Consider the following 20661-nt stretch of genomic DNA (forward strand, 5'->3'; position numbering starts at 1 on the left):
ACTTCGCTGAGGTCCTTTTCACACGACATGGTTGTCATCCACCAAGCATCCACTACTCCCTTCATCTGGACCATCCAGGGTTGCACGACAATCATCACTAAACAACACAGTTTTAAAAATAGTCTTCACGTATGTCTGAGTCAGTGCAACCATTTCTGCTCTTGAGCACTTATTATTGGTAGCCAAATAGTAGGTTTATGCACAACTGCAGCCTCTCGAGAATCACAACTTGAGGTTCACGGGACTACAGATGCACCAGCAGTATCAAATACCCGTTTGCTGCTTTGTAACGGTATTTTAGCAAAGGTTCTCAATGAATTTATCTGGCAGAACCCTTCCTCATTATGCCTTTATCTGCCCGAACCCGTCTGAACTCTGTTATCAGCCACAAATCTCTTCACAGTACAATGATCGCACTAAGTTTTTGTGAAATATTGATATAGTTTCATACCTCGACCAAGACTTTGCACTATTTGACACTTCTCGAAAAGGACAGATCCTTTTTCTTTTTCCCATATTGATTGAAACCTGTGGCTGCTCAGTATTAAGGAATGTCCTTCATAAGTAATTAACTTTAATTAGGCACCTGGCAAACTAATTATCACAAGTGTTTGAGACCGATTTCAGTGATCCAAAAGATCTTAAGACACAATAACATCCATGAGTTTAGTTGAAAAGCAAAACATTACATCTCTATGAAACAAATCCAAATTTTCAGACTAATTTGGAACGTAGCATACTTATTAAAACAGATGCCCAAATCTAAAAAGGGAACTTTTAAGATGGTGCACGATACAAGTATATTTGTCATTGATCCTGTTATAGAATGAACCTTTTTTTTTTGCATTTATGGATTAGCTGTCATTTACCTTAAAGTTTGTTCTCACAATTTTATTTGCTTTATGTAAGAAAACGCTTTCAAACATGACAAAGGTATTTTCATCAATGTAAATAGCCCTTATTTTCTCCAGGCAAGATAGGCCAGACACAACAGTGCCAGCAGAGCGAGCGGTGCATAACACGCCTCGGGGGAAGGCGGGCGGAGAGCGCTCACTGCAGATTCCTCACCTTGTTATCAATCCTTATTCATAAAAACACCAGCGTTTTCCCCCTCGTCTTACACCCGGCATGAAAAAAAAACCTTTATAACTGTGGAATTTAAAATATGCAAAAGCACCAAGAGGAGGCCAAGCATTTACAAGATTGCCACCAACTATCTGTAAGGGAGTTCGTAAAAGATAAAGCTGTTTCAGATGTCATTTTGTACGAGCCGCAGACCATTATTAGGAGGTTGGCAAAAAGCTGTCGTATAACAAGGGCGTGAGGAGTTTTCAGATGTTTAGACTAGTTTCTGTAAAGACAAGTGAATTATGGATCATTCTGCATTATTTCCAAAGCAGGGCTGCCAAAAACATTAGTGAGCGGAGTGTCAGACATGGTGCCAGACTGGTTGGGAGCGTTGCTTTACCGAGCTGAGGCTTCATTTCAGGTTATCGCCTTCTTTCTATATTTTTTTTTCCCCAAGCCACCCTTAAGTACAGGCAACACCAAGGCGTCTGTGCTTATAGTATCCACACACAGCTACAGAGCAAGTAGAAAGTCCCAAAGAACAATCGGGTTAGCAAAATTGGCCAAATGAGTGTTTATAAGAATGCTTGGGCCCAATCATCGGCTCCTGTAAACATGCCACCAATTGTAGAACGAACAAGAAGAATAAAAACAACTTACATTTGGCAGAAACAATCCAATTGGTGGACAATGTCCTACCAATATGCATACTGTATGGAGATGGACAATTGTTCTGTCCCCACACAGTTTGCATTGGCCATTGTTAAAGGACTTTACAACTAGTCAATCAGCTTTTGTTATGGGTAGAAATTTTCACTTTACCCGACATATACCAAGAATAAAAGCTAAACGATCACCGGTTTAACCCAGTGTTATTTGTAGGTCCGAACACTAAAGCTGAACATGGTCTTCGAGGATTTATCCACCATTGTCCAGAACAGCTTACTTTGCAATCGGAAGTAAGCAGTGCCGATGACGTTCCGACTAGTGATGGGTTGACCTGCTTCGATAACTTCTTGGGTGTTATCCCAATATCTTGGGCGTGCTCTTATATTATGTTTGAGGCCCCGCGGCTGCATCTTTTGTGGTTGTTAGACAGCATGAACACATGTGGGGATTCCCCAGCAAACCGGCAATCCCTGCATGTATTCATGCTGTCTAACAGCAGTAAATCATGCAGCTGCGGCAACTCGAATATATGAGCATGCCCAAAATACTTGAACACCACCCGAGCATGCTCTGATAAGACGTTATCCGAGCACGTTCGCTCATCACTAGTTACGACCCAAAAAGTGCACGATCGGCATATAATGTTCATGTGTCCTAATGCCAATGGTTCTCACGGCTTGGCCAGTATGCAGGTCATAACATCACATGAACTGTTCACCTCTGATGGACAAGTGTAAAGCTCTGGATGGCGACGGAGAACCTCTTTAATGCACCTTGTTCCATGTATTGTTAAAGAGCTCCAGCAGTCAGGACTTCATAACATCGCATAATAAGAAAAAAGTAGGCTACAAAAGCCTCAGCCAGCGGAGCACGGAACTTCATCCTGACCCCCAGACGTGAAGCAGCAAAAGATAAAGAGAAAACGTTCGTGTTCCAGCTCCTTAAAATTGGTACGTCTTAATCCATATAAAATTTAAAAATGAGCAAAAAATCCTTGCACATACAAGATGCAAACATGTGGACATAACAGGTTAAAGCGACGCGTTTCGATCTATAGCCAGGATTAAGATCTCTATAGATCGAAACGCGTCGCTTCATAACATCAGCTGGAATTAAAGACCGGCAGCGGACTGGATAGCTTTGTAACAGGTGAAGCGAAGAGAATGGTTTCTTTTAAATCACACAATATACGGTATATCAATCACCAAACAATTGCAGTGTATTTATCTGGCTATTAGATGATGCCGCTGTATGGGATTTCCAGGATTTATAGGTTAAAGATTTATCCTTAGGAATAGGTCATCATTATCAGTGGATCTGTGGAGGTCTGACATCTGTAAACCCAACCTGGTTTACAGAACCAGAACTATATTAGCCGCTCACTGCAATGGGAGATGAACTGCTGCAACAGAGAATGGCCACTGCATAGTGCATGGAGCCAAGAGGATCTGGCCATGGAGGCTACTCACAGCTGATCGGTGGAGGTGCCAGAGGTCGGACCCCCATTAAACTAATATTGATGAGCTAGCCTAAGAATAAGTCATCAATATATAAATCATGGACGACTCCTTTAAGGCTGCTGCATGGAAATAAGATGGAATACTTTGAGCACTGCCTAATAAATCTTCCTGACGGCAAAGCTCTATGTAACGTAATGTTCAATTGTGAAATAGCACAGAAAATTATTAGGCAACGTTAACAATACAGTTTTTATACTCACCTTCCATGCTAGGAGATGAAAAGGCGACCATTATGAGTATGGGGATAATTATACCACCATCCACCATTGTACAGCCCTGGAGAAAACAAAATAAATATACTTAAGAAAAACGGTGTGAACACACTTTGCAGCTGCGAAACAAAAAGAAAAATGAAATAAAGAAAGAAAAGAAAAAACACTCTTACATTCAAGTCTATTCACTTCTGCAGACACAATGGAGCATAACTTCTACTCTTACAAAAGCAGTTTATCTCAAACGATCACAAAATTACAAGAAAATTTCTATACAAAACAGGTCTTTATGGTTTCCAAGGTAAAAAAAAAAAAAAGAAACAAAAACAAAATAAAAGTATTTAAAATCTTTTAGAAATGTAGCACGGCTTAAGTGATACGTATTCATTATTCAGATTCCATGCCCGGCTGATACAATATTTCGATACATATCTTTATTCCTCTCTATATATCCATCTTACATAATGTAATAATTACAATTCACCCTTCCCACTCTCCGGGGATATTACATCCCACGTGATGTATGTTATCGTAACCACCGCATCAACAAACTGGAGGGAAGGCACAGTCCTTCATTATGACAACATGACAGCCAAACTTCTCTAACGTTTAGGAATGTTGAATGATGGTAGAGAATAGAACAATTGATCTTACATCTAGAATAGTTAAGTTTCCAATAATCCAAAACATTTACCAACTTGGTTTTGCAAAGGTTTTTTTAGATGAGCTTTTTCCAAAATACTCTCAAGGATTTTAAGGCAAAAAAGCATCAGGAAAACACCGGCAGTCGGTTTCCCGAAGGGTCTTCACTGACTGTTTTGCCATAGTTTATGAAGTGTCTCCGCCGTCCTTGCCTTTTTCTCTATACTTTCATGCACATAGAAGAATGTTTGTGCTACTACTTTTAATTCCTCAAGGTTTCCGAACCCTAAAACTGTTAAAAGAATTGACATGAAGACGAAACATTCGCCAAACAATGTCAATGCTAAAAAGGCTTGGAAATGTCCTCCTATTCATTTCTGTGTGAAATCTACTTTGCTGTAGGGAGGTGTTTTTTTTTTCCCCATGTTTTTCTTTTCTATTTTTCCCCCTACCCCCCTCCCCCCCCCCCCCCCGACCAGGTTTTTTTGATCCAGTCTTCTTCAGGTTTTGCTTCAATCATTACGTTTTTCCAAAAACTCCATGTGAGCATTGCCTAAGATGAACAACTTGCTTTACACGTTTGCAGCAGAAGGACACGTCCTTTAAGTACTAAAACCATGGACAATTCCTTTCTATTAGGGTTCGCTCACACTTTAATAGAAAAAAAATGATCGGTCCTATTCTCATCCAGGAGAGAGGGATGATTTTATCACTTGTCATCCGTATGCAATCCGTTTTTTACTCAGCTATTAAATCTTACAGGAACAATTGGTTTAGCATCTTACAGAACTGCAATGAATTCATAAACCTTGGATTCCATAATGATATCTGTATGACCAATTGTTATCTCAACCCATTAGAATTTGGATATAAATCACAGCACGCAGGATATAGCGGAGAATAGAAAAAAAAAAAAAAACAATGCAAATCTGCATGGCCCCATTGGATAACATTGGTCTGAGCGCAATACCTTTTTTGTCGCATTGTACTTGTCCGATTTATACACTAGTGTGAGCGAGCCATTAGAACAAGCTTTTTTTATAACTAGGTTTGTGCAAGGAAACCAATACAGCCTTTATTGCTATATCACTAGGTAGATTTGGCAAAAAAAAAAAATTTGAAGAAAAATACATAGAAGAGCTATAACACCAAACTACAAAGTAAAAAAAAAAAAACACATTAAAATGACTATTGATGGTAAAAGATGAAAGTCAATATGACCACCATAATTGTCATCAGGGTAAGGCTATGTTCCCACAATGAGCTTTTTGGCGAGTGTTTGATGTTGCAGATTTTCTGCACCCAATAAAAGGGGTTGTCCACTACTAGGACAACCCCTTCTTTAAACAAATTTTTGGCCTGCATAAAATAATAAAGCCTAGACTCCCCTCCCGTGCTGGTGCCGTTCCAGCATTGTTGCCATTCGTGGGCCCGGGGCTCGAATACGGTTGTTGTGCCACATGACACCGGCCCTCAATCGGCGCTGGAGTCACCGTCGCCTTCGGACAAAGTGAACATGAAGAGGATATCTGGGCTGCAGCTGATCTAGGACTTCCTCCTCATGCTCAATTCGATGGGAGGCGGGGACAGTGACACCGGCACTGATTCGGCACCGGCATCACAACCGCACAGGAGCCTCAGAAGATGGGAGTTCTGACAACACATCAAAGGCGCCAGCACAGGAGGGGAGTACAGGCTTTATTACTTTATCGGGGCCAAGCGAGGTGTATGAGAGGGTGTCCAAGCAGCGGACAGCTTCTTTGAGTAAAATAGGTTACTTGCACTTTTTCAGAAATATGCAGCATAAAAAAAAAAACTCACCAAAAACTCATCGTGGGTATGTAGCCTTAGAGGGGAGCTGTAACTCAACTTTCCTCTTCTCTAAACTTGAAAATTGTCCTAGACAAGCAGAAATAAGCATTCAACATAAATGCCGAGTCTTTAATTGCAAGCTCTGCTGCCCACAGATAACGATTTATCTAGAAAGCTTTTCCCGTCAGCCTGCACAATTTTCCACCCTTCTCCCTCGCCTGCTCATGACACATTTTTCCCCAATAACTCCCTTGTCTCCCTCACAATGATACACTATCTCATACAATCGCCAACATCCTTCCCCTGTAGATCCGCCAATAAAGATGACATTGCTAAGTAACCCTCCTACAGAAACAGATTCATGAAAATTCATCTTCGTAAGAGATCCATAAAAACGCTACGAGGTCAACAATAGAACACCACAAACAATTACACAAAAACAAGGCAAAAAAAAGACAGCAAAGTAACAAGAATGCGTGCAAAAAAACCAAAACAAAAATCACTAACAAAAAGCAACTTCGGAATACTGGTGAGAGAGGAGTATGGTATAAGGATAAATATATAAATATAAAATGGGTCCAAGGAAAACAGGATTGTTTTGCACAGTTTTATCGAAGAATGCTCCATATGGTACAAATCATCCACCTTCATCCATAGTCTTATGTATATGGGCACCTTAAAAAGCATAGAACTATTTTGCTGCTATGATCCGAGTCAGCTGTCACATTTCTCCCAAATTTATCTTATTGACATGATCCCCAGTATGATAGGTAAGCAATTTCTGGACTAGTGGGTCTCCAGACCCAATCTCAAAAGCCTCATACATGCTCATGAAGAAGATTAGTTTGGGTCAGGAGACTCGCGGCACAATCCATACACTAATCGAGAACCTTCGATATCACAGATGCCAACCCCCCACAAAAAAAAACTAAAAAACACAAATAGCAGCTCCTACTCCATAAAAGCACTAAACTAATTGAATAAAGTTCTCCCATTAGGAGCCACCTCTGTAGATTTTGTCATTTGTGCCAAAACAAAGTATACAAGAAATTGCACTATTTCTGGTAAAATGAAGGACACAGTGATGAAAACCCAAAAGGATCCACGATTGTCACGAGTCCATAGAGCGATGCAAATGTCAGACATAGAAGAGCCCTAGAAAACTCCAGGTGCCACAGTGACTTTTTGATTAGACGGGAAGAATAGTGATGCACCGGTGACGCTCTTCATGGAAAAAAAACAAAAAAAAAACACGGAAGCCTGATGAACCCCACTGTCAATAGGATTGTGTTGGGCACCGATGGTATCCAGAAAGGAGTCATGGCTTCTGTTGTAAATGGAAAAAAACAAGATAAAAATAAAGAGAGCAATGGTTGGCAGAGTCCTAACTGCACGATTATAGGAAGTAGTTTGAGCTTCTCCGGCTTCAGAAGTAAAAATTTGCCATGGCAAAGACCGTAAATAGGTGTCAAGCAAAACACAAAAATATTATTTCCCCAATGTTCACATGGTGCTCATATCCTGCCCTTCTCATTCACAATCCGCCAACCTGGTCAGAGACACTGAATAAATGAACCGTTTGTTTGTGGTTTTCCCTTTGAAGGAAGCTTGGCACACGTTACAAAGAGGCCCTTTTTTTGTGCAGCAGACGCAAACACTCACAGACAGACCACACTTCCAGTGAAGATGACAAAGGCTCAGGCTGTACTTAATCTCATGGCACTAAAGTATGCTCCATAGACAAAACATAACATCCCTCGTCTGCATAATATAAAGGATCTCTCTCTCTCTCTCACTGTCCTGCAGGCTTCTCCAGTTACAGAAGCGGCCAACATGTCTTGGCTTTCATAAATGTTGAGAAATACCATCCTCGGAGAACTTGTGCATTAGGACTGGCATCTTTCCTTTCAGTGGAAGGGAAATATCAATAATTTATTGTCTATAGTGAAGGACAAATGTCAAACATTACCATTTTCCCATTTTATTCCTTTGTTTTCCAGTTATCAGATGCCTTCTCTGGTCTGAGACAGTGTTTGCACGGAAATGAGACAATGGGAACCAACAAATATTGGTCAGAATAATGCGTCTGTATCTTCTCTACGACTCCTTACTCAAATCCTACAGACTGGGTCTACCAGATCACATGTTTTCTTCTAACGGCATGCTGCAAGGGAAAGGTGGTGTTACTCGGTGGACAGTCAATTCATGTCTGATAATTTAATAGCTGGAGATACCAAAGTTATCGTTGCTTTTTTGTTGCCTATAGTCACACATTCGTGTGTTACAATTGGGCAGACCAGTTTGTTCCAAGGTGTCATCCAAGCTGCATCCATATTTTTTTTTTTCCGCTTAAGGTAGAAGGTCAAAACTTTTTTTTTTTTTTTTTATCCAATTGATCAGATGAAACTCGGAAGAAACGGTGAAGTACAAAGTCAGTCTTACACATTTCATCTATTTTCATACAGAGCCCCATAGACTTTAACGGCAGAGTGATCAGCGAAACAGATGAGGATAGGACCTGCTCAAAGTCTCACGGACCGGACAGATGGATCCATTTTTAAAAAAAATTGTGCACAGATCAATGAAACTTAATTGCTCTGTATGCTGTCCAAGATAAAAAACAAAAAAACAGCATGTGTCACATGGATGTGCGAATGCAGCCTTTGTGGCCTCTGATATTCATAAACCATAATTAACAATAAAAAAATTGAGGTTTTTGAAACTGTACCAATTCTGTCATGAAGATAAATGACTAGCTTGTGCGATATTTTTTTTTTTTTATCATGGGAAGCCGGAAATAAGCCTTTGTCAAACCCACTGCTAGCAAAGGATTTTGCATGCGGACATACAACATACCCAATGTCTTCTTTCGCTCTATATCTGCCATATTCAGACAATTATATCGAATACTAGATTGTGGCCCGACTCTAATGCATCGGGTATTCTAGAATATGCATGTCCCCGTATTATATGGACAATGATGATTCCAGAATTCGCGGCAGATTGTGCCCGTCGCTGATTGGTCAAGGCAACCTTTATGACTGGCGGCCTCGACCAATCAGAGACGTGGGATTTCCAGGACATTATATATATATATATATATATATATATATATATATATATATATATATATATATATATATATATATATATATATATATATATATATATATATATATATATATATATATATATTTGGTCAGCTATGCAAAAAGAACCTTCAATTATCCAGTATTTGCCTGGCAATAGGTCTGTCAGGTTCCTGCAAACAGCTTCCCATATCTTATCTTTCTGAACCCAATAAAGCCGGTTTGACATTTCTGACATTCACCGTCCGAAGATGGACCACAATGCCCAAATCGGCTGTGAGTCTCCTGACCTAAACTCAACAGCTCATAGGCATATATGAAGCTGCTAGGTCAGAAGACCCACGGCCAGTCTGGACATCATGATCTGTACTCAGACCATAAAACCAGCTTGTTTTTCTAGATTTGCTCCTTACCCCAATTGTATGTGAATTTTTAGGTTTTGGGTTGTGTTGGGCTATAGCAGCCTCGAACAACATACATGCTCCTTCCTAGGACTACACTGATAATGCTGAGGAAAATCGGTCTCTCTCAGTGTACAATCCGCCTGTAGTTCCAAGCTCAATGACAAAGTGTTCTGAAAAGTAGTACTGTATGACATGGCGCTGTGAAATTTTGGGAGAGCCATTTCCTAAAACATTAAATTTACCATTTTTAACAACTGTTGTATTCAGTTACAAAGCACACAAAAAATGTATTTGTCATAAGTGATCATAAAGAGAAAATGTAATGAAAAAAAAAAATACAGTAATTTAGTTACAAAAGTGTGGGCCGATGCTGGACATGAAATCACCCACATGTTTGCTGTAAGGGTCACTACTTTATAAGGATGAGCCATGGTGAACCATCATGGTATGATGTGGGATGGGAAGAGGAGGTTCAGCAAGGTTAAACAGACACAATTACGTCAAAAAGTGTAGGCACCAAGAAGTTCTTATGTGTGTAGGTGATTAAATTATCACCTGTGCAGTACAAGGAAATCCTGAAAACATGACCTGTTTGCAGCCCTCGAGGAATGCAGTTTGACACCCCTGATCTAAGGAACCTCAAGAAAGTCAATTATTGACACTGCAATTTTTTTACCCTGTATATTTCCAAAATTTCGAGAACACGAAAAAAAGAATCGTATAGATAAGGGACCAAAAAGCGTAAGGTGGCTTCCCTCTATCTGCACCGACATTGGAGAGGGACCATTTGAGAGTACAATTTTTTTTCTTCTCAAAATGCCATCAGTATTCCAAATTAGATACACTACAGTCAATAGTTCCCCAGTCGGAAATGGCTGAACAATTGATTTACACCCATTTGCCGTGGAAGGAGTACAAAAGATGGTAAAAAAAAGCAAATTAGAAAAATCACACATGATCGATGGTCTCGCTTCGCGTACAGTCAGCAAACTAGGACCACCAATGTTCATAGATGTCATTGTTGGGCACCAGGATCAAACTCTGCATCTCAGAATTAGATACGAGTCACCAGACTACTGTGGCACACAAGACCACGTGTTCATCCAATAAGAACATAATAGCCAACTTATCATATCGCTCTGAACGGATTTAGATTTTTCACAGCTTTGACCATTAACTAATTACAAAAGACCTTTGCGAGACGTGAAACCGAACCAGTGTTCCATGCCGAGCCCCATTATCCATTGAGGATATTAATCATAAATACCATCTGAGCCATTTCATAACATTCATACGAATGACATCTCTGTAAATACAGGGAATGGAGAGATGTGTTAGGGCCTGTAGGCTTCTTTGGATGTAATGTGTTAATAATTATATGGTTTCAAAGCTAAAGGTAGTCAAACATAAATCAAGATAAATATATATTAATGGAACAAAAGAAAATGTACTTGGAAATTTGTCTGCATGTTATTAGACCAAATTTTTTTTTCTGCAATTAAATTTTGAAATTCAAAGAAATGACATTTTGGCTGGGGCCACATGGCAACGTTGGTCATATGTCCTGATAAGTGATGATCAAGACTGGAATTCGATCATATTAGTTGCCAAAAATACAAACTTTATATTCATTTGCCACCGCAGAATTCAATTCACGACGTGCAAATTTTAAGTGGCAATGTTGTCCTAGGTTTAGATTTTTGGCAACTGTGCCAAAAATCGAACAATTTTGCAGCAATTAAGGATCTCGTGAAATCCAAAGAGCTCACCAAATCTCCTTTTATAAAAAAGTAAAAGGCCTTATTAGATCTCTTTGTATAGAGACATCGTAGAGAACCCCTAGAAGGTGTCCTGTTTTATCGTTGTATGCTTCAGATTTCAAAGGGAGTTCCATATAATATTCTGGAACCTTGCTCACCTAAAACATTTATTCTATGGGAGAATATATCTGACATATTGCCATTAATAGAGGTCAGTACAGAGGCCCATGGAGTCCCAGCAGGTCTCCATGTGCATGACTCCTGCTGGCCATGCAGATTAGATAAAACCAGATAGCAACAAGATTGGACCAGAACCTTTTATGAGTAGGCAAAAAGAAAGATGAGGCATGTACGAATCCAACAGCCCAATCGTTTGTCGACAGAGTAAAACTGTCACAAATGTTAAAGCATCCCTACTGAATAGTCAGGAGACTCAATATGCCTTACAAATCCACTTAATTTTGGGGAATCAGACTGAAACATTTATTTTTCCTAGTCATTCATGGACGTGCTGTGACAAAATACGATGTTTCACATTTCTTGCATTAATGCGGACCCCACAACTGTCCCCTATTGCTTTAATGCAGTAATTAATCCTGTTGAATAATAAAAACTGAAGAAAAAAAAAATATGTATGGCTTTAGCCAGTGAAATGGTGGCCCGCTCTGTATGCAAGAAACCAATATCGTTTGGAGTGTTCATCATCATCTCCAAGATTGCTTGGCCTGATAAGTAGTCTCGGAAGTATCCAGACACAGGTACTTTGACTTATGTAATAAATTATGTATATTAACAATCAAATGGAATTAAAAGGGAAATCTAAAGGAGTTAAAAAAAAACTAAAAAAATATACAGCGGGTGAAATTAGCATTGAACATGTCACCAATTTTCTAAGTAAATATATTTCTAAAGGTGCTACTGACATGAAATTCTCAACAGATGTCGGTAACAACCCATGCAAGCCACACAGGCAAAGAAATCAAACCATAGATGTCCATAAATTAAGTTATGTGTAATAATGAAAAATAACATTGGGAAAAAGTATTGAACACATGAAGAAAGGTGCAAAAAGTAATGGAAAGTTATGACACCAGCTGAAATTGATCAGTAATTAGAAAGCAATCCTGCCACATAGTGTAAAAAAAAAAAAAAAAACACCTGGTTCAACTGATGATAAAAATAAGTGTCTCAATACCAAGTTGCCACACAACAAAGATCTCATGATGGGTAAAACCAGTGAGCCATCTCAAGACCTTTGCAACCTTATTGTTACAAAACATACTGATGGCATTGGTTATAGAAACATTTCCAATATACTGAAGGATACATTACAGTAAACACTAATGGAAGATATTCCAGAAGTGGAAAGAACATAATTTCACCATAAACCGTCCCCAGCCAGGTGCTCCCTACAAGATTTGAGACAGGGGAGTGAAAATAATTATAAGAACAGTTGTACGAAAGCCAATGACCACTTGTGGAGTGCTACAGATGTACCTGCTGATTCCAGGTCTAAAGGTTTCAAAGGAAACTAGAAGTAATGCACTCAACCTCCATGGCCTGTATGCACACTCACCAGGCAAGACTCCATTGCTGAACAAATAGCATGTTCAAGTGTGTAAAGTTTGCTCATCATTTAGACAAGCCTGTGAAATACTGTGAGAATAGAGTCTGGTCAGATGAGAACAAAATTGAACTCTTTGAATGCATTAATACACACCATGTTTGGAGGCCAAAAGGTACTCCATATCACCCCAAAAACACTATGCCAACAGTGAAGTTTGGAGGTGGGAACATCATGGTGTGGGAGTTTTTCAGCATACAACACTGGTGAACTTCTTACGATTGAAGGAATAATGAATATACAAATGTACCGAGACATTCTTGATAAAAATCTGCTGCCCTCTACCAGGATGATGAAGATGAAGAAAGTGTTAACATTTCAGCAAGAAAATGATCCCAAACACAGCCAAGGAAACTCTCAGTTGGTTTCAGAGAAAAGAAATAAAGCTGCTAGAATGGCTGAGCCAATCACCTGACCTGTATCCAACAGAAAATGTATGGAAGGAACTAAAGCTCAGAGTTTATAGAAGGAGCACACGGGACCTTCAGGATGTGAAAAGCATTTGTGTGAAAGAATGGACCAAAAATTACACCTGAGCAATGCCTGCAACTAGTTTCTCCATTCAGGAGGTATCTTAAAGCTGTCATCTCCAACAAAGGCTTTTGTACGAAGCATAAATATGTTTCAGTAAGAGAGTTCAATAGTTTTTCCTGTGTCATTTCTCATTATTACATATAACTTAATTTATGGACATCTATGGTTTGATTTTTTTTTTTTACCTGTGTGGATTGAATGAGTTGTTACCCACATCTGGTGAGAATTTCATGTCAATTGCACCTTTATAAATACATTAAGAAAATTGGTGACGTGTTCAATATTTATTTCAACCGCTGTATATTTATGACACATAACAGCTTTACAGTATACAGCTACAAAAGAATAGTATGCAAAACATGGTAACATGAACAACGAGAGTATGAAAACCAAGACAGGCATTAATCACCTGTCATCCAAAAATCCAACTCCTACCCCCCCCCCCAAAAAAAAAAAAAGGGGGAGGTGGAAGACCCATTTTATTCAGTTAAAAAAGAAAAAAAAAAAACACAAACTCAGCACTTCTACGTTCATGCTCTATAGCAATGAAGAATGAAAGAAAATACAAATCAATTTCTCCCTCCAGCTCTGCTATTCTAGGCGTGTACCAAACGGCTCATATCTCTGAATCCCTGCCAAGAAAGCTCTAAGTGATGTCTGCCTTTGCAGACGGACGCCATTTTCCTCGAGCCCTGCTGTAATTCACAGAGGTAAAAATAAACCTTAATCATTCTAATGTGCAAATAACGATAGTCCACAAAACGCTGCTGTCTACTGCAATAACCGACATCCCACTTAACAGCTCAGTGCCGAACTGACAGCTCGTAGGAGCGCAGTTCTGGGTTTACAGATTTTATTTTTTGGCTTTTTGAAATTTAGGATTAGTCATAATTATTGATTTTTGTTTTCTTTATAAAAGTTCTCTTTGCAAAGTTTATATCGCAGTATCACTGTGCTACTAGACTAAAAGCTGCAGTACAGCCCCAGAGTTTCCTCCAAATCAGAAATACAGCGCAGAAGGCACTATGCGGTGTCAGGCGCTGCTCTATGATGCATTTTATTCTCACTTACACCCATGTTTCCAGAGGAGAATAATGATGTGATACAACATAAGACATTTGTGTGGATTTTTATTCACAAGTGAACGAAACCTAAAGATTGCAAAAACAGTACAGCGGCCGCCATCTTGCAGAATCGTTCAAAATAAATAAATATATACAATTTCTGGAAAATCAAAGTATAAAAAAAAATAAAAAAATCCTTGTGGCATGCAGTAATTCCTTAAACAGCTGCAGGACACGTGCAGGCAGGTCTATGAGGGACAGGTGCTAGACTATCATAACAGTAGATAAGTCATAATAGCTTTAATTGTCTCGATCTATTAATACTAAAGGTTGAACACTGAAGGTTTAACCTGGAAATTTAGTTGATTTATTTTGCCCATTTGGCTTAAACACTTCATTTTTCAGAAACTGAAAAATAATTTCACCTCAATAGTTGACACTTAAAGCTGTCCCCACCACCATCAGCTTATTTAAATCTTTCTATTAGCCCTCCTTCACACATCCGTGTTACCGGTATGTGCGGCAGAGGCATAATAATCAATGTTGGGGAGGTCACGACCGCGAACAGGCTCGTGTGGGTAACGGGTCTGCTGATGCCAGCCAAAACCTCAACCAGATGTGCGTCCTTGGATGCACATTCAGCTGAAATATTGCGGAACAGAGACCCACCAGGAATGTGCGCTACAATACACACAGCTGGCCAATCAGAGGCCAGATGACGTCGGCGTGCACATGACATCATGCACTCCCATTGCTTGCACACTGAAGTCAGCTGCTGGCTTCGGGGGAGCGGAGGGAAGGTGAGTAGAATAATTTATTTTTTCAGCCTGCCCATTGTATTGTTCAGCTGCTGGCTGATAAGTCAGCTGGTGGCTTTCTTGCAGAGAGCGCATGAGTGCTCGCTCAGCTAAGCACGGTGTATGGGAGTTAAAAAGTTAAAAGCACTTCATCCAATAGCAATTCGCTTGATCCACTATGGATGTATCTTTGGACGGGAAATAGGCTTGTGCCAGATGCGTCTCTCAGGTGAACAATGTATCTGGAACTCTGAAATCCAACAAATCCACTCCCATTTTCCACCAACATCTGTGAAAGACAAAAGTTTTCGAGATGTAATAACCCAATGCAAAATCTGTAATGCCATCATGTGCATTCACCCATACTTGCCAACTTAAAGGACCCACTTGCCACTGCATAAAAGACAGTTGAAAAGTGACAAATTTTGAAGGGACCAGTTGACCATCTAATGTAAATGGGGAGGCTCAAGACTGTCCACCGTCAAATGATGCTGGGGGGAGAGGAGGTTCGATCTGTCGAATTTAAATGGTTGAAACCTTTAAATCAGCAGGGGTAAGCAGCTACCTGATGATTCTGGCAGTGACTCTCAAAGAATATAGGACCACTTTGCCAACACCAGCTCTCTTGTGTTTGGGGGGGTAGTGGGAGGGGGAGAGTCAGGAGAAATAGCGATCAGACATACAATGGTTGAGCCAACAGCTATAGAAAGTTGTATGGCCAGCTTGATGGAATATTCGGAAGACACCCAAAAAAATAAAAAGGAGGAGAGAACTCCAGGACTCCAGAAAGAGTCAATAAAACTCCCGGACACTGCCAAGGCCTTTTAAAATAAGTCCTACACGAAGTTTTTTTTGCATGCAATGCCAAAACGCTTTTTTTTCCCTCCTTACACAGAACCCATGCAAATTGAATATTTGGGAAAGAAAAGCCTTTATGTCCCGGAGAACAACAAAATTCAGCATTGCATCCCATTTGAAACTGCCATCTTTGTATCCACTAGATCTACTTGCCCCTGGGGAAGTTCCTATACTAATAGTTCAGTCACTAATTCATACAAATCCTTCCATTACAAATGTATTCTCTGCACTTTACCCTAGTTGCTCGTAAAGTATTCCACTGAAATGAATGAGTGCCTCCGCCATGGCAGAATTGTAAATTCCTGGAGCGGAGATCTGCCTGTAAATATTTCAGATGGCCATAGCTTCTTTTCATCTGCTAACAACTTGTAGTTTAAAGTGCAATTTCCTGTGTCTTCCAATGTCGAGACGACTCTTTGGTTACATACATGACTGAGGAATTTCAGAACATGCTTGGAACATTCCTAAGATGTCTTTTTCCGGGCATGCAAACACAGAGATAACCATTGTGAAAGACAAGCGGCGATGGGTAGATGTGGACAACATGGACCTCACAAAATAAAGAATCCGGAACCACAAGTCCCAATCGTATCCTCCCAGACTGGCTGACTCCATGACAGCTTGTTGTAAAGATCGGCTCACTAGTTAAGAGACCAACAAAAAGGGCACGATTCCAAAAATGAGGCCCAAGAAAAGTTAGCCCCTCGTGATTTTCCATTGACATCATCTCAGACGTCAGTCCCATCGACTGATAAGCACCTATCACAGGACGCTTTATTCTTCATTAACTTAAGTTTCCAAGTGACGTCTTTCTCCTGAAGATTACACGTTGCCTGCTGCTAGATAGCCGGCACAAAAGACCCACTTGTTTAAAAGTTTGGAAGTCTTTGGCACTTTGGCAAGAGGGAAAGCACACGGGAGGAGGGGGTGATGCAGAAGCACTTTAGTTTTCTCACCTGGAAGGATTAGGCATTTTTGTGGTTTAACTCCACATCTGCGGTTCTAGGAAACAAAAACTACACCCTCCAAGAGAATGAATCACAGCTCACTCCCACGGCTGTACATCTGCAGGGATTACATGTCAGACCATTGTCTTTTCTTTTTATTTTTTTTGAGATGTATATACGGTAAATACAAACAGAGGACCATTTCAAACACGTCTGGGATGTGGAGTCAATGCAGCCCATGCGTCACAAGGAGATACACTTGTTAAGAAAAAGCACCGCCTTAAGTATGAAGAGGTACGGAACCAGCTAAAAATATGTCTACAACGACTAGGCGGCTCAGCTCTGAAAATGGCGCATGAAAGAGCTCAAGACTTTTTTGAATTTTGTTTTTGAATCTTTAATTTTTTTTAATATAAAGAAAAGAGGTTGCTGTCTGTCAAATGGAATTAATAAGTTTACTGAAAGGATGTGAAAACCGTTTTAGACCATTTTGTTTTTTTAGCCCTAAATGCATGCGTTTTGGGCTAAAAATTTTGCAACTGGGTTTCATTTTTTAATTTTTAAATTTACATTTGATTTTTGCTTCCCTGCACATCGCAGGCTGGAGACCAAGTTAACTGAGAATCTGTCAATAAACTCCGTTTGATGGGGAGTTTGTAAGGCTAGGTTCACATTGCGTTGGTGCAATCCGGTTAGCGGATACGCTAACGGATTGCGCTAACGCAATGTCCAAAAAGGGATTGCGTTCGGCAATCCCGCTAGCGCAGATGCCCGAACTGCGCTAGCGAGGAACGGACCCTGAACGCTGCCCTGAACGCTGCAAGCAGCGTTCGAGGTCCATCCAAAACTAACGGCACATCGCAGACGCATGCCAAAAATGGCATACGCTTGCGATGCGTTAGCACATTGCAGTCAATGGGTGCGCTAACGGGTCCATTACATAGCGTTAATTGCGACAATTGCGCCATGTAACGGAGTCCGTTAGCGGACACCCACTAACGCAATGTGAACCTAGCCTAACCCTTATCTGAGCGTCTCAGCTAATTTATGACCGTCCAGATCTCCTTATCTCCACTGTTGAGTCTTCTCTCATTTCGGATCACCCTAATAAGGCTTCTGTCACACTTCCGTCGGTACTGGGCCGTCACAAAGCGTCGGTGCAACGTACCGGCGGACAGTGGTGATTTTCTGCACAACGTGGGCAACGGACGCAGTGTTTTAACGAGTCCGCTTCCCATAGTAAACTCCCAGGGAGGAGGGGGTGGAGTTACTGCCGGGCGTGCGCAGTTTAAATTGCAGGACACGACGTACAAAAAAACGTTCCCTTGAATGTTTTTTTTTCGCTGCGACAGTCCGCCAAATACCGACGCATCTAGTGCACGACGTGTGTCCACAAGTCGCGATCCGTCAGCAATACAAGTCTATGGGAAAAACAACGCATCCTGGGGGCACATTTGCAGAATGCGTTTTTTTTTCCCAAAACGACGCATTGTGACGGATCTAAAAAGACGGAAGTGTGAAAGTAGCCTAAGCGGCACTGCTCACTCGGTTCTCCAGACTGTCTTCTTAGCAGGAAGCAGCAGCAACTTTTCCTTTCACCAGCCCCTCCCACCATGGACTAGGCCCAACTATTAACTTACCGTATAGTCAACTATTTGCAAATACTAACGCATAACACTATTCACGCTATAAGGAAACACACTGCACATGCAACCACCGCAATATCATAGAATTCACATGACAATATTTACATCACACAACGCGATTGGTGTTTTCAGGGAAAGGAACGCGACCACAGGGGTCCAGCCCCTTATACATTCGGCCAAACAAAGGCTCTTGTGTACGGAAGAGAAGGCAGAGATGGCTACTAAATGAAAAATCAGGCAAATTATTGCTTGTCCAACAGCAATCTAATGTATATGGCGGGTACAAGGCTCATTAAATGTTGAAACCATTGATAGGTGGCACTACAGCGTAAAATCTCTCTGGGTGGGGAGCCAGTGTGCATACCCCTAGGGAACATTACCAGACCTAGAAGCCTCCCCACACTATAGTCTACAGAAGGAGAAAGATTGCCCGCTGACATTTTAAAAGGGACGAAGAAAAACTTTTAGAAAGGGAATTGGGCAACTTATCCATAACATTTGTTCCCGTTTATCAAAACATCTTCTTTACGGATGGAGTCAACCCTTAAACCAAACTTACAGGAACTGAAATTTATTAATGAGCTCCAGGACCTTTTTTCCTCTTTGAAGTCACAGAATGAGTTATCTGGGGTTGTACATCTGCCTAGATCAGTGGGAGTTGGAGCTCTACTAACAAAAGTAAGAAAAGTTCCCCATAATAAAAGTTCTCCATCTTAGTCATCCAAAGTGTGTAGGTGAAACATCACAATTACACAAAAAGCAACAAGAAGATTTCCATTCCATTATTTTCTTAGCTGCAGGACCAGGAATATTTTGTCTCGGCAGATATTCTATCCAATACAATTAGGTTTCTGATACAGTGTTTCATCAGATGTTTTTTTTTTTCCTTTTAATCATTTTGATGAAATTCTATAAATATTTTTGTCCATACTGATTTTTGATATTGCAAACTGACTACTTAACCACCATCATTTGGCTTCTGGATCAATACTTCATCTTCCTCGTTACATAAATCTGTAACCTTAGAAAAACCAAAATGGAAGAGAAATGAAGATACATTTGTATCATTCTTGTTATATTTAGCCCCATAAAAGAGAGGTTTTGGTCTAAAAATATCAATAGGTTATTTATACACATCATACTCGACCTTGGTCGACATACACTCCTCAATAAAGGCAGCCATCATCAAGCAGGCGATTTCGCCAGGACTTCTGCATATTAAAACAGGAAAATGATTTCTCCATCCAAATATTTTTTATGCCGCTTGTGTGTCGTGATAAAACATTTTAGACCATTTCCACTGTAATAAAAAACATGGCTGAAATTCCTGAAACAGCGCCACATCTGTCTATAGGTTGTATCTGGTACTGCAGCTTAGCGCTATTAAAAGTAAATGAGGCCATTCTGTTACACCTCTCACAACCGGTTTACACGTGCGATGCCATTTCTGCAACAAAAAAAAAAAAATAGCAATTTATTTATTCTATTCCTGTACAACCCCATTAGCTTCAAGGCCAATTTGCATAGGTTGGATATCAAGGACTCATAGAACCCCCTCTTTTCCCAAAAACTGGCAAATTTAAACAGGCCAGTAATCACCCAACAAATAAAAAAAAAAAAAAAACCATGGACGCTCATTTGTAGCTATAATTTGTAAGTAGTCTTATGGCTCTGCACATGACCGGAATAATCAGACGAGTGCTGTGAATTAGTGTGGTAAACATATACAGAATATTTTGCTTTAGGCCAATTATCCACATTAATAACCTCCAAAATGAAACACAATAACAATGATATGTATAGTGAGTGGATGCATTAAACAACAAAAACCCAAAACATAACAGTTAACCACTCATTAATATTAAATCTATTTTTTTTATGAAAATAAGGTACAAATCATAAAATCAATTGGGAGCTACATAAAGACAGGAAGGTTACATCAGATTTCAGGCCGCACCATGGGGCAAGTGTACAAAGCATATGATATTGTGCTAAGCGTTACACAGAAAATCACT

The 20661-nt window shown here is 40.1% G+C and overlaps 1 protein-coding gene across 4 annotated transcripts in view; it reads right to left on the reverse strand.

Annotated features, from left to right (window-relative positions):
• ACVR1 (activin A receptor type 1) overlaps positions 1-20661 on the reverse strand; it is a 74664-nt gene that overhangs the window by 33735 nt on the left and 20268 nt on the right. For 2 of the 4 annotated variants that reach the window (XM_069732970.1, XM_069732971.1), the window contains exon 2: positions 3458-3533. In XM_069732970.1, the coding sequence (XP_069589071.1) occupies positions 3458-3524 (67 nt within the window). In that variant the 5' untranslated portion in view covers positions 3525-3533. Of the gene's footprint in view, positions 1-3457; positions 3534-5932; positions 6011-20661 lie in introns of those variants that run through there. The other 2 variants (XM_069732972.1, XM_069732969.1) reach the window with 2 other exon arrangements.

The sequence above is a fragment of the Ranitomeya imitator genome, chromosome 7 (genome assembly GCF_032444005.1).
Source record: "Ranitomeya imitator isolate aRanImi1 chromosome 7, aRanImi1.pri, whole genome shotgun sequence".
Taxonomy (NCBI): Eukaryota; Metazoa; Chordata; class Amphibia; order Anura; family Dendrobatidae; genus Ranitomeya; species Ranitomeya imitator.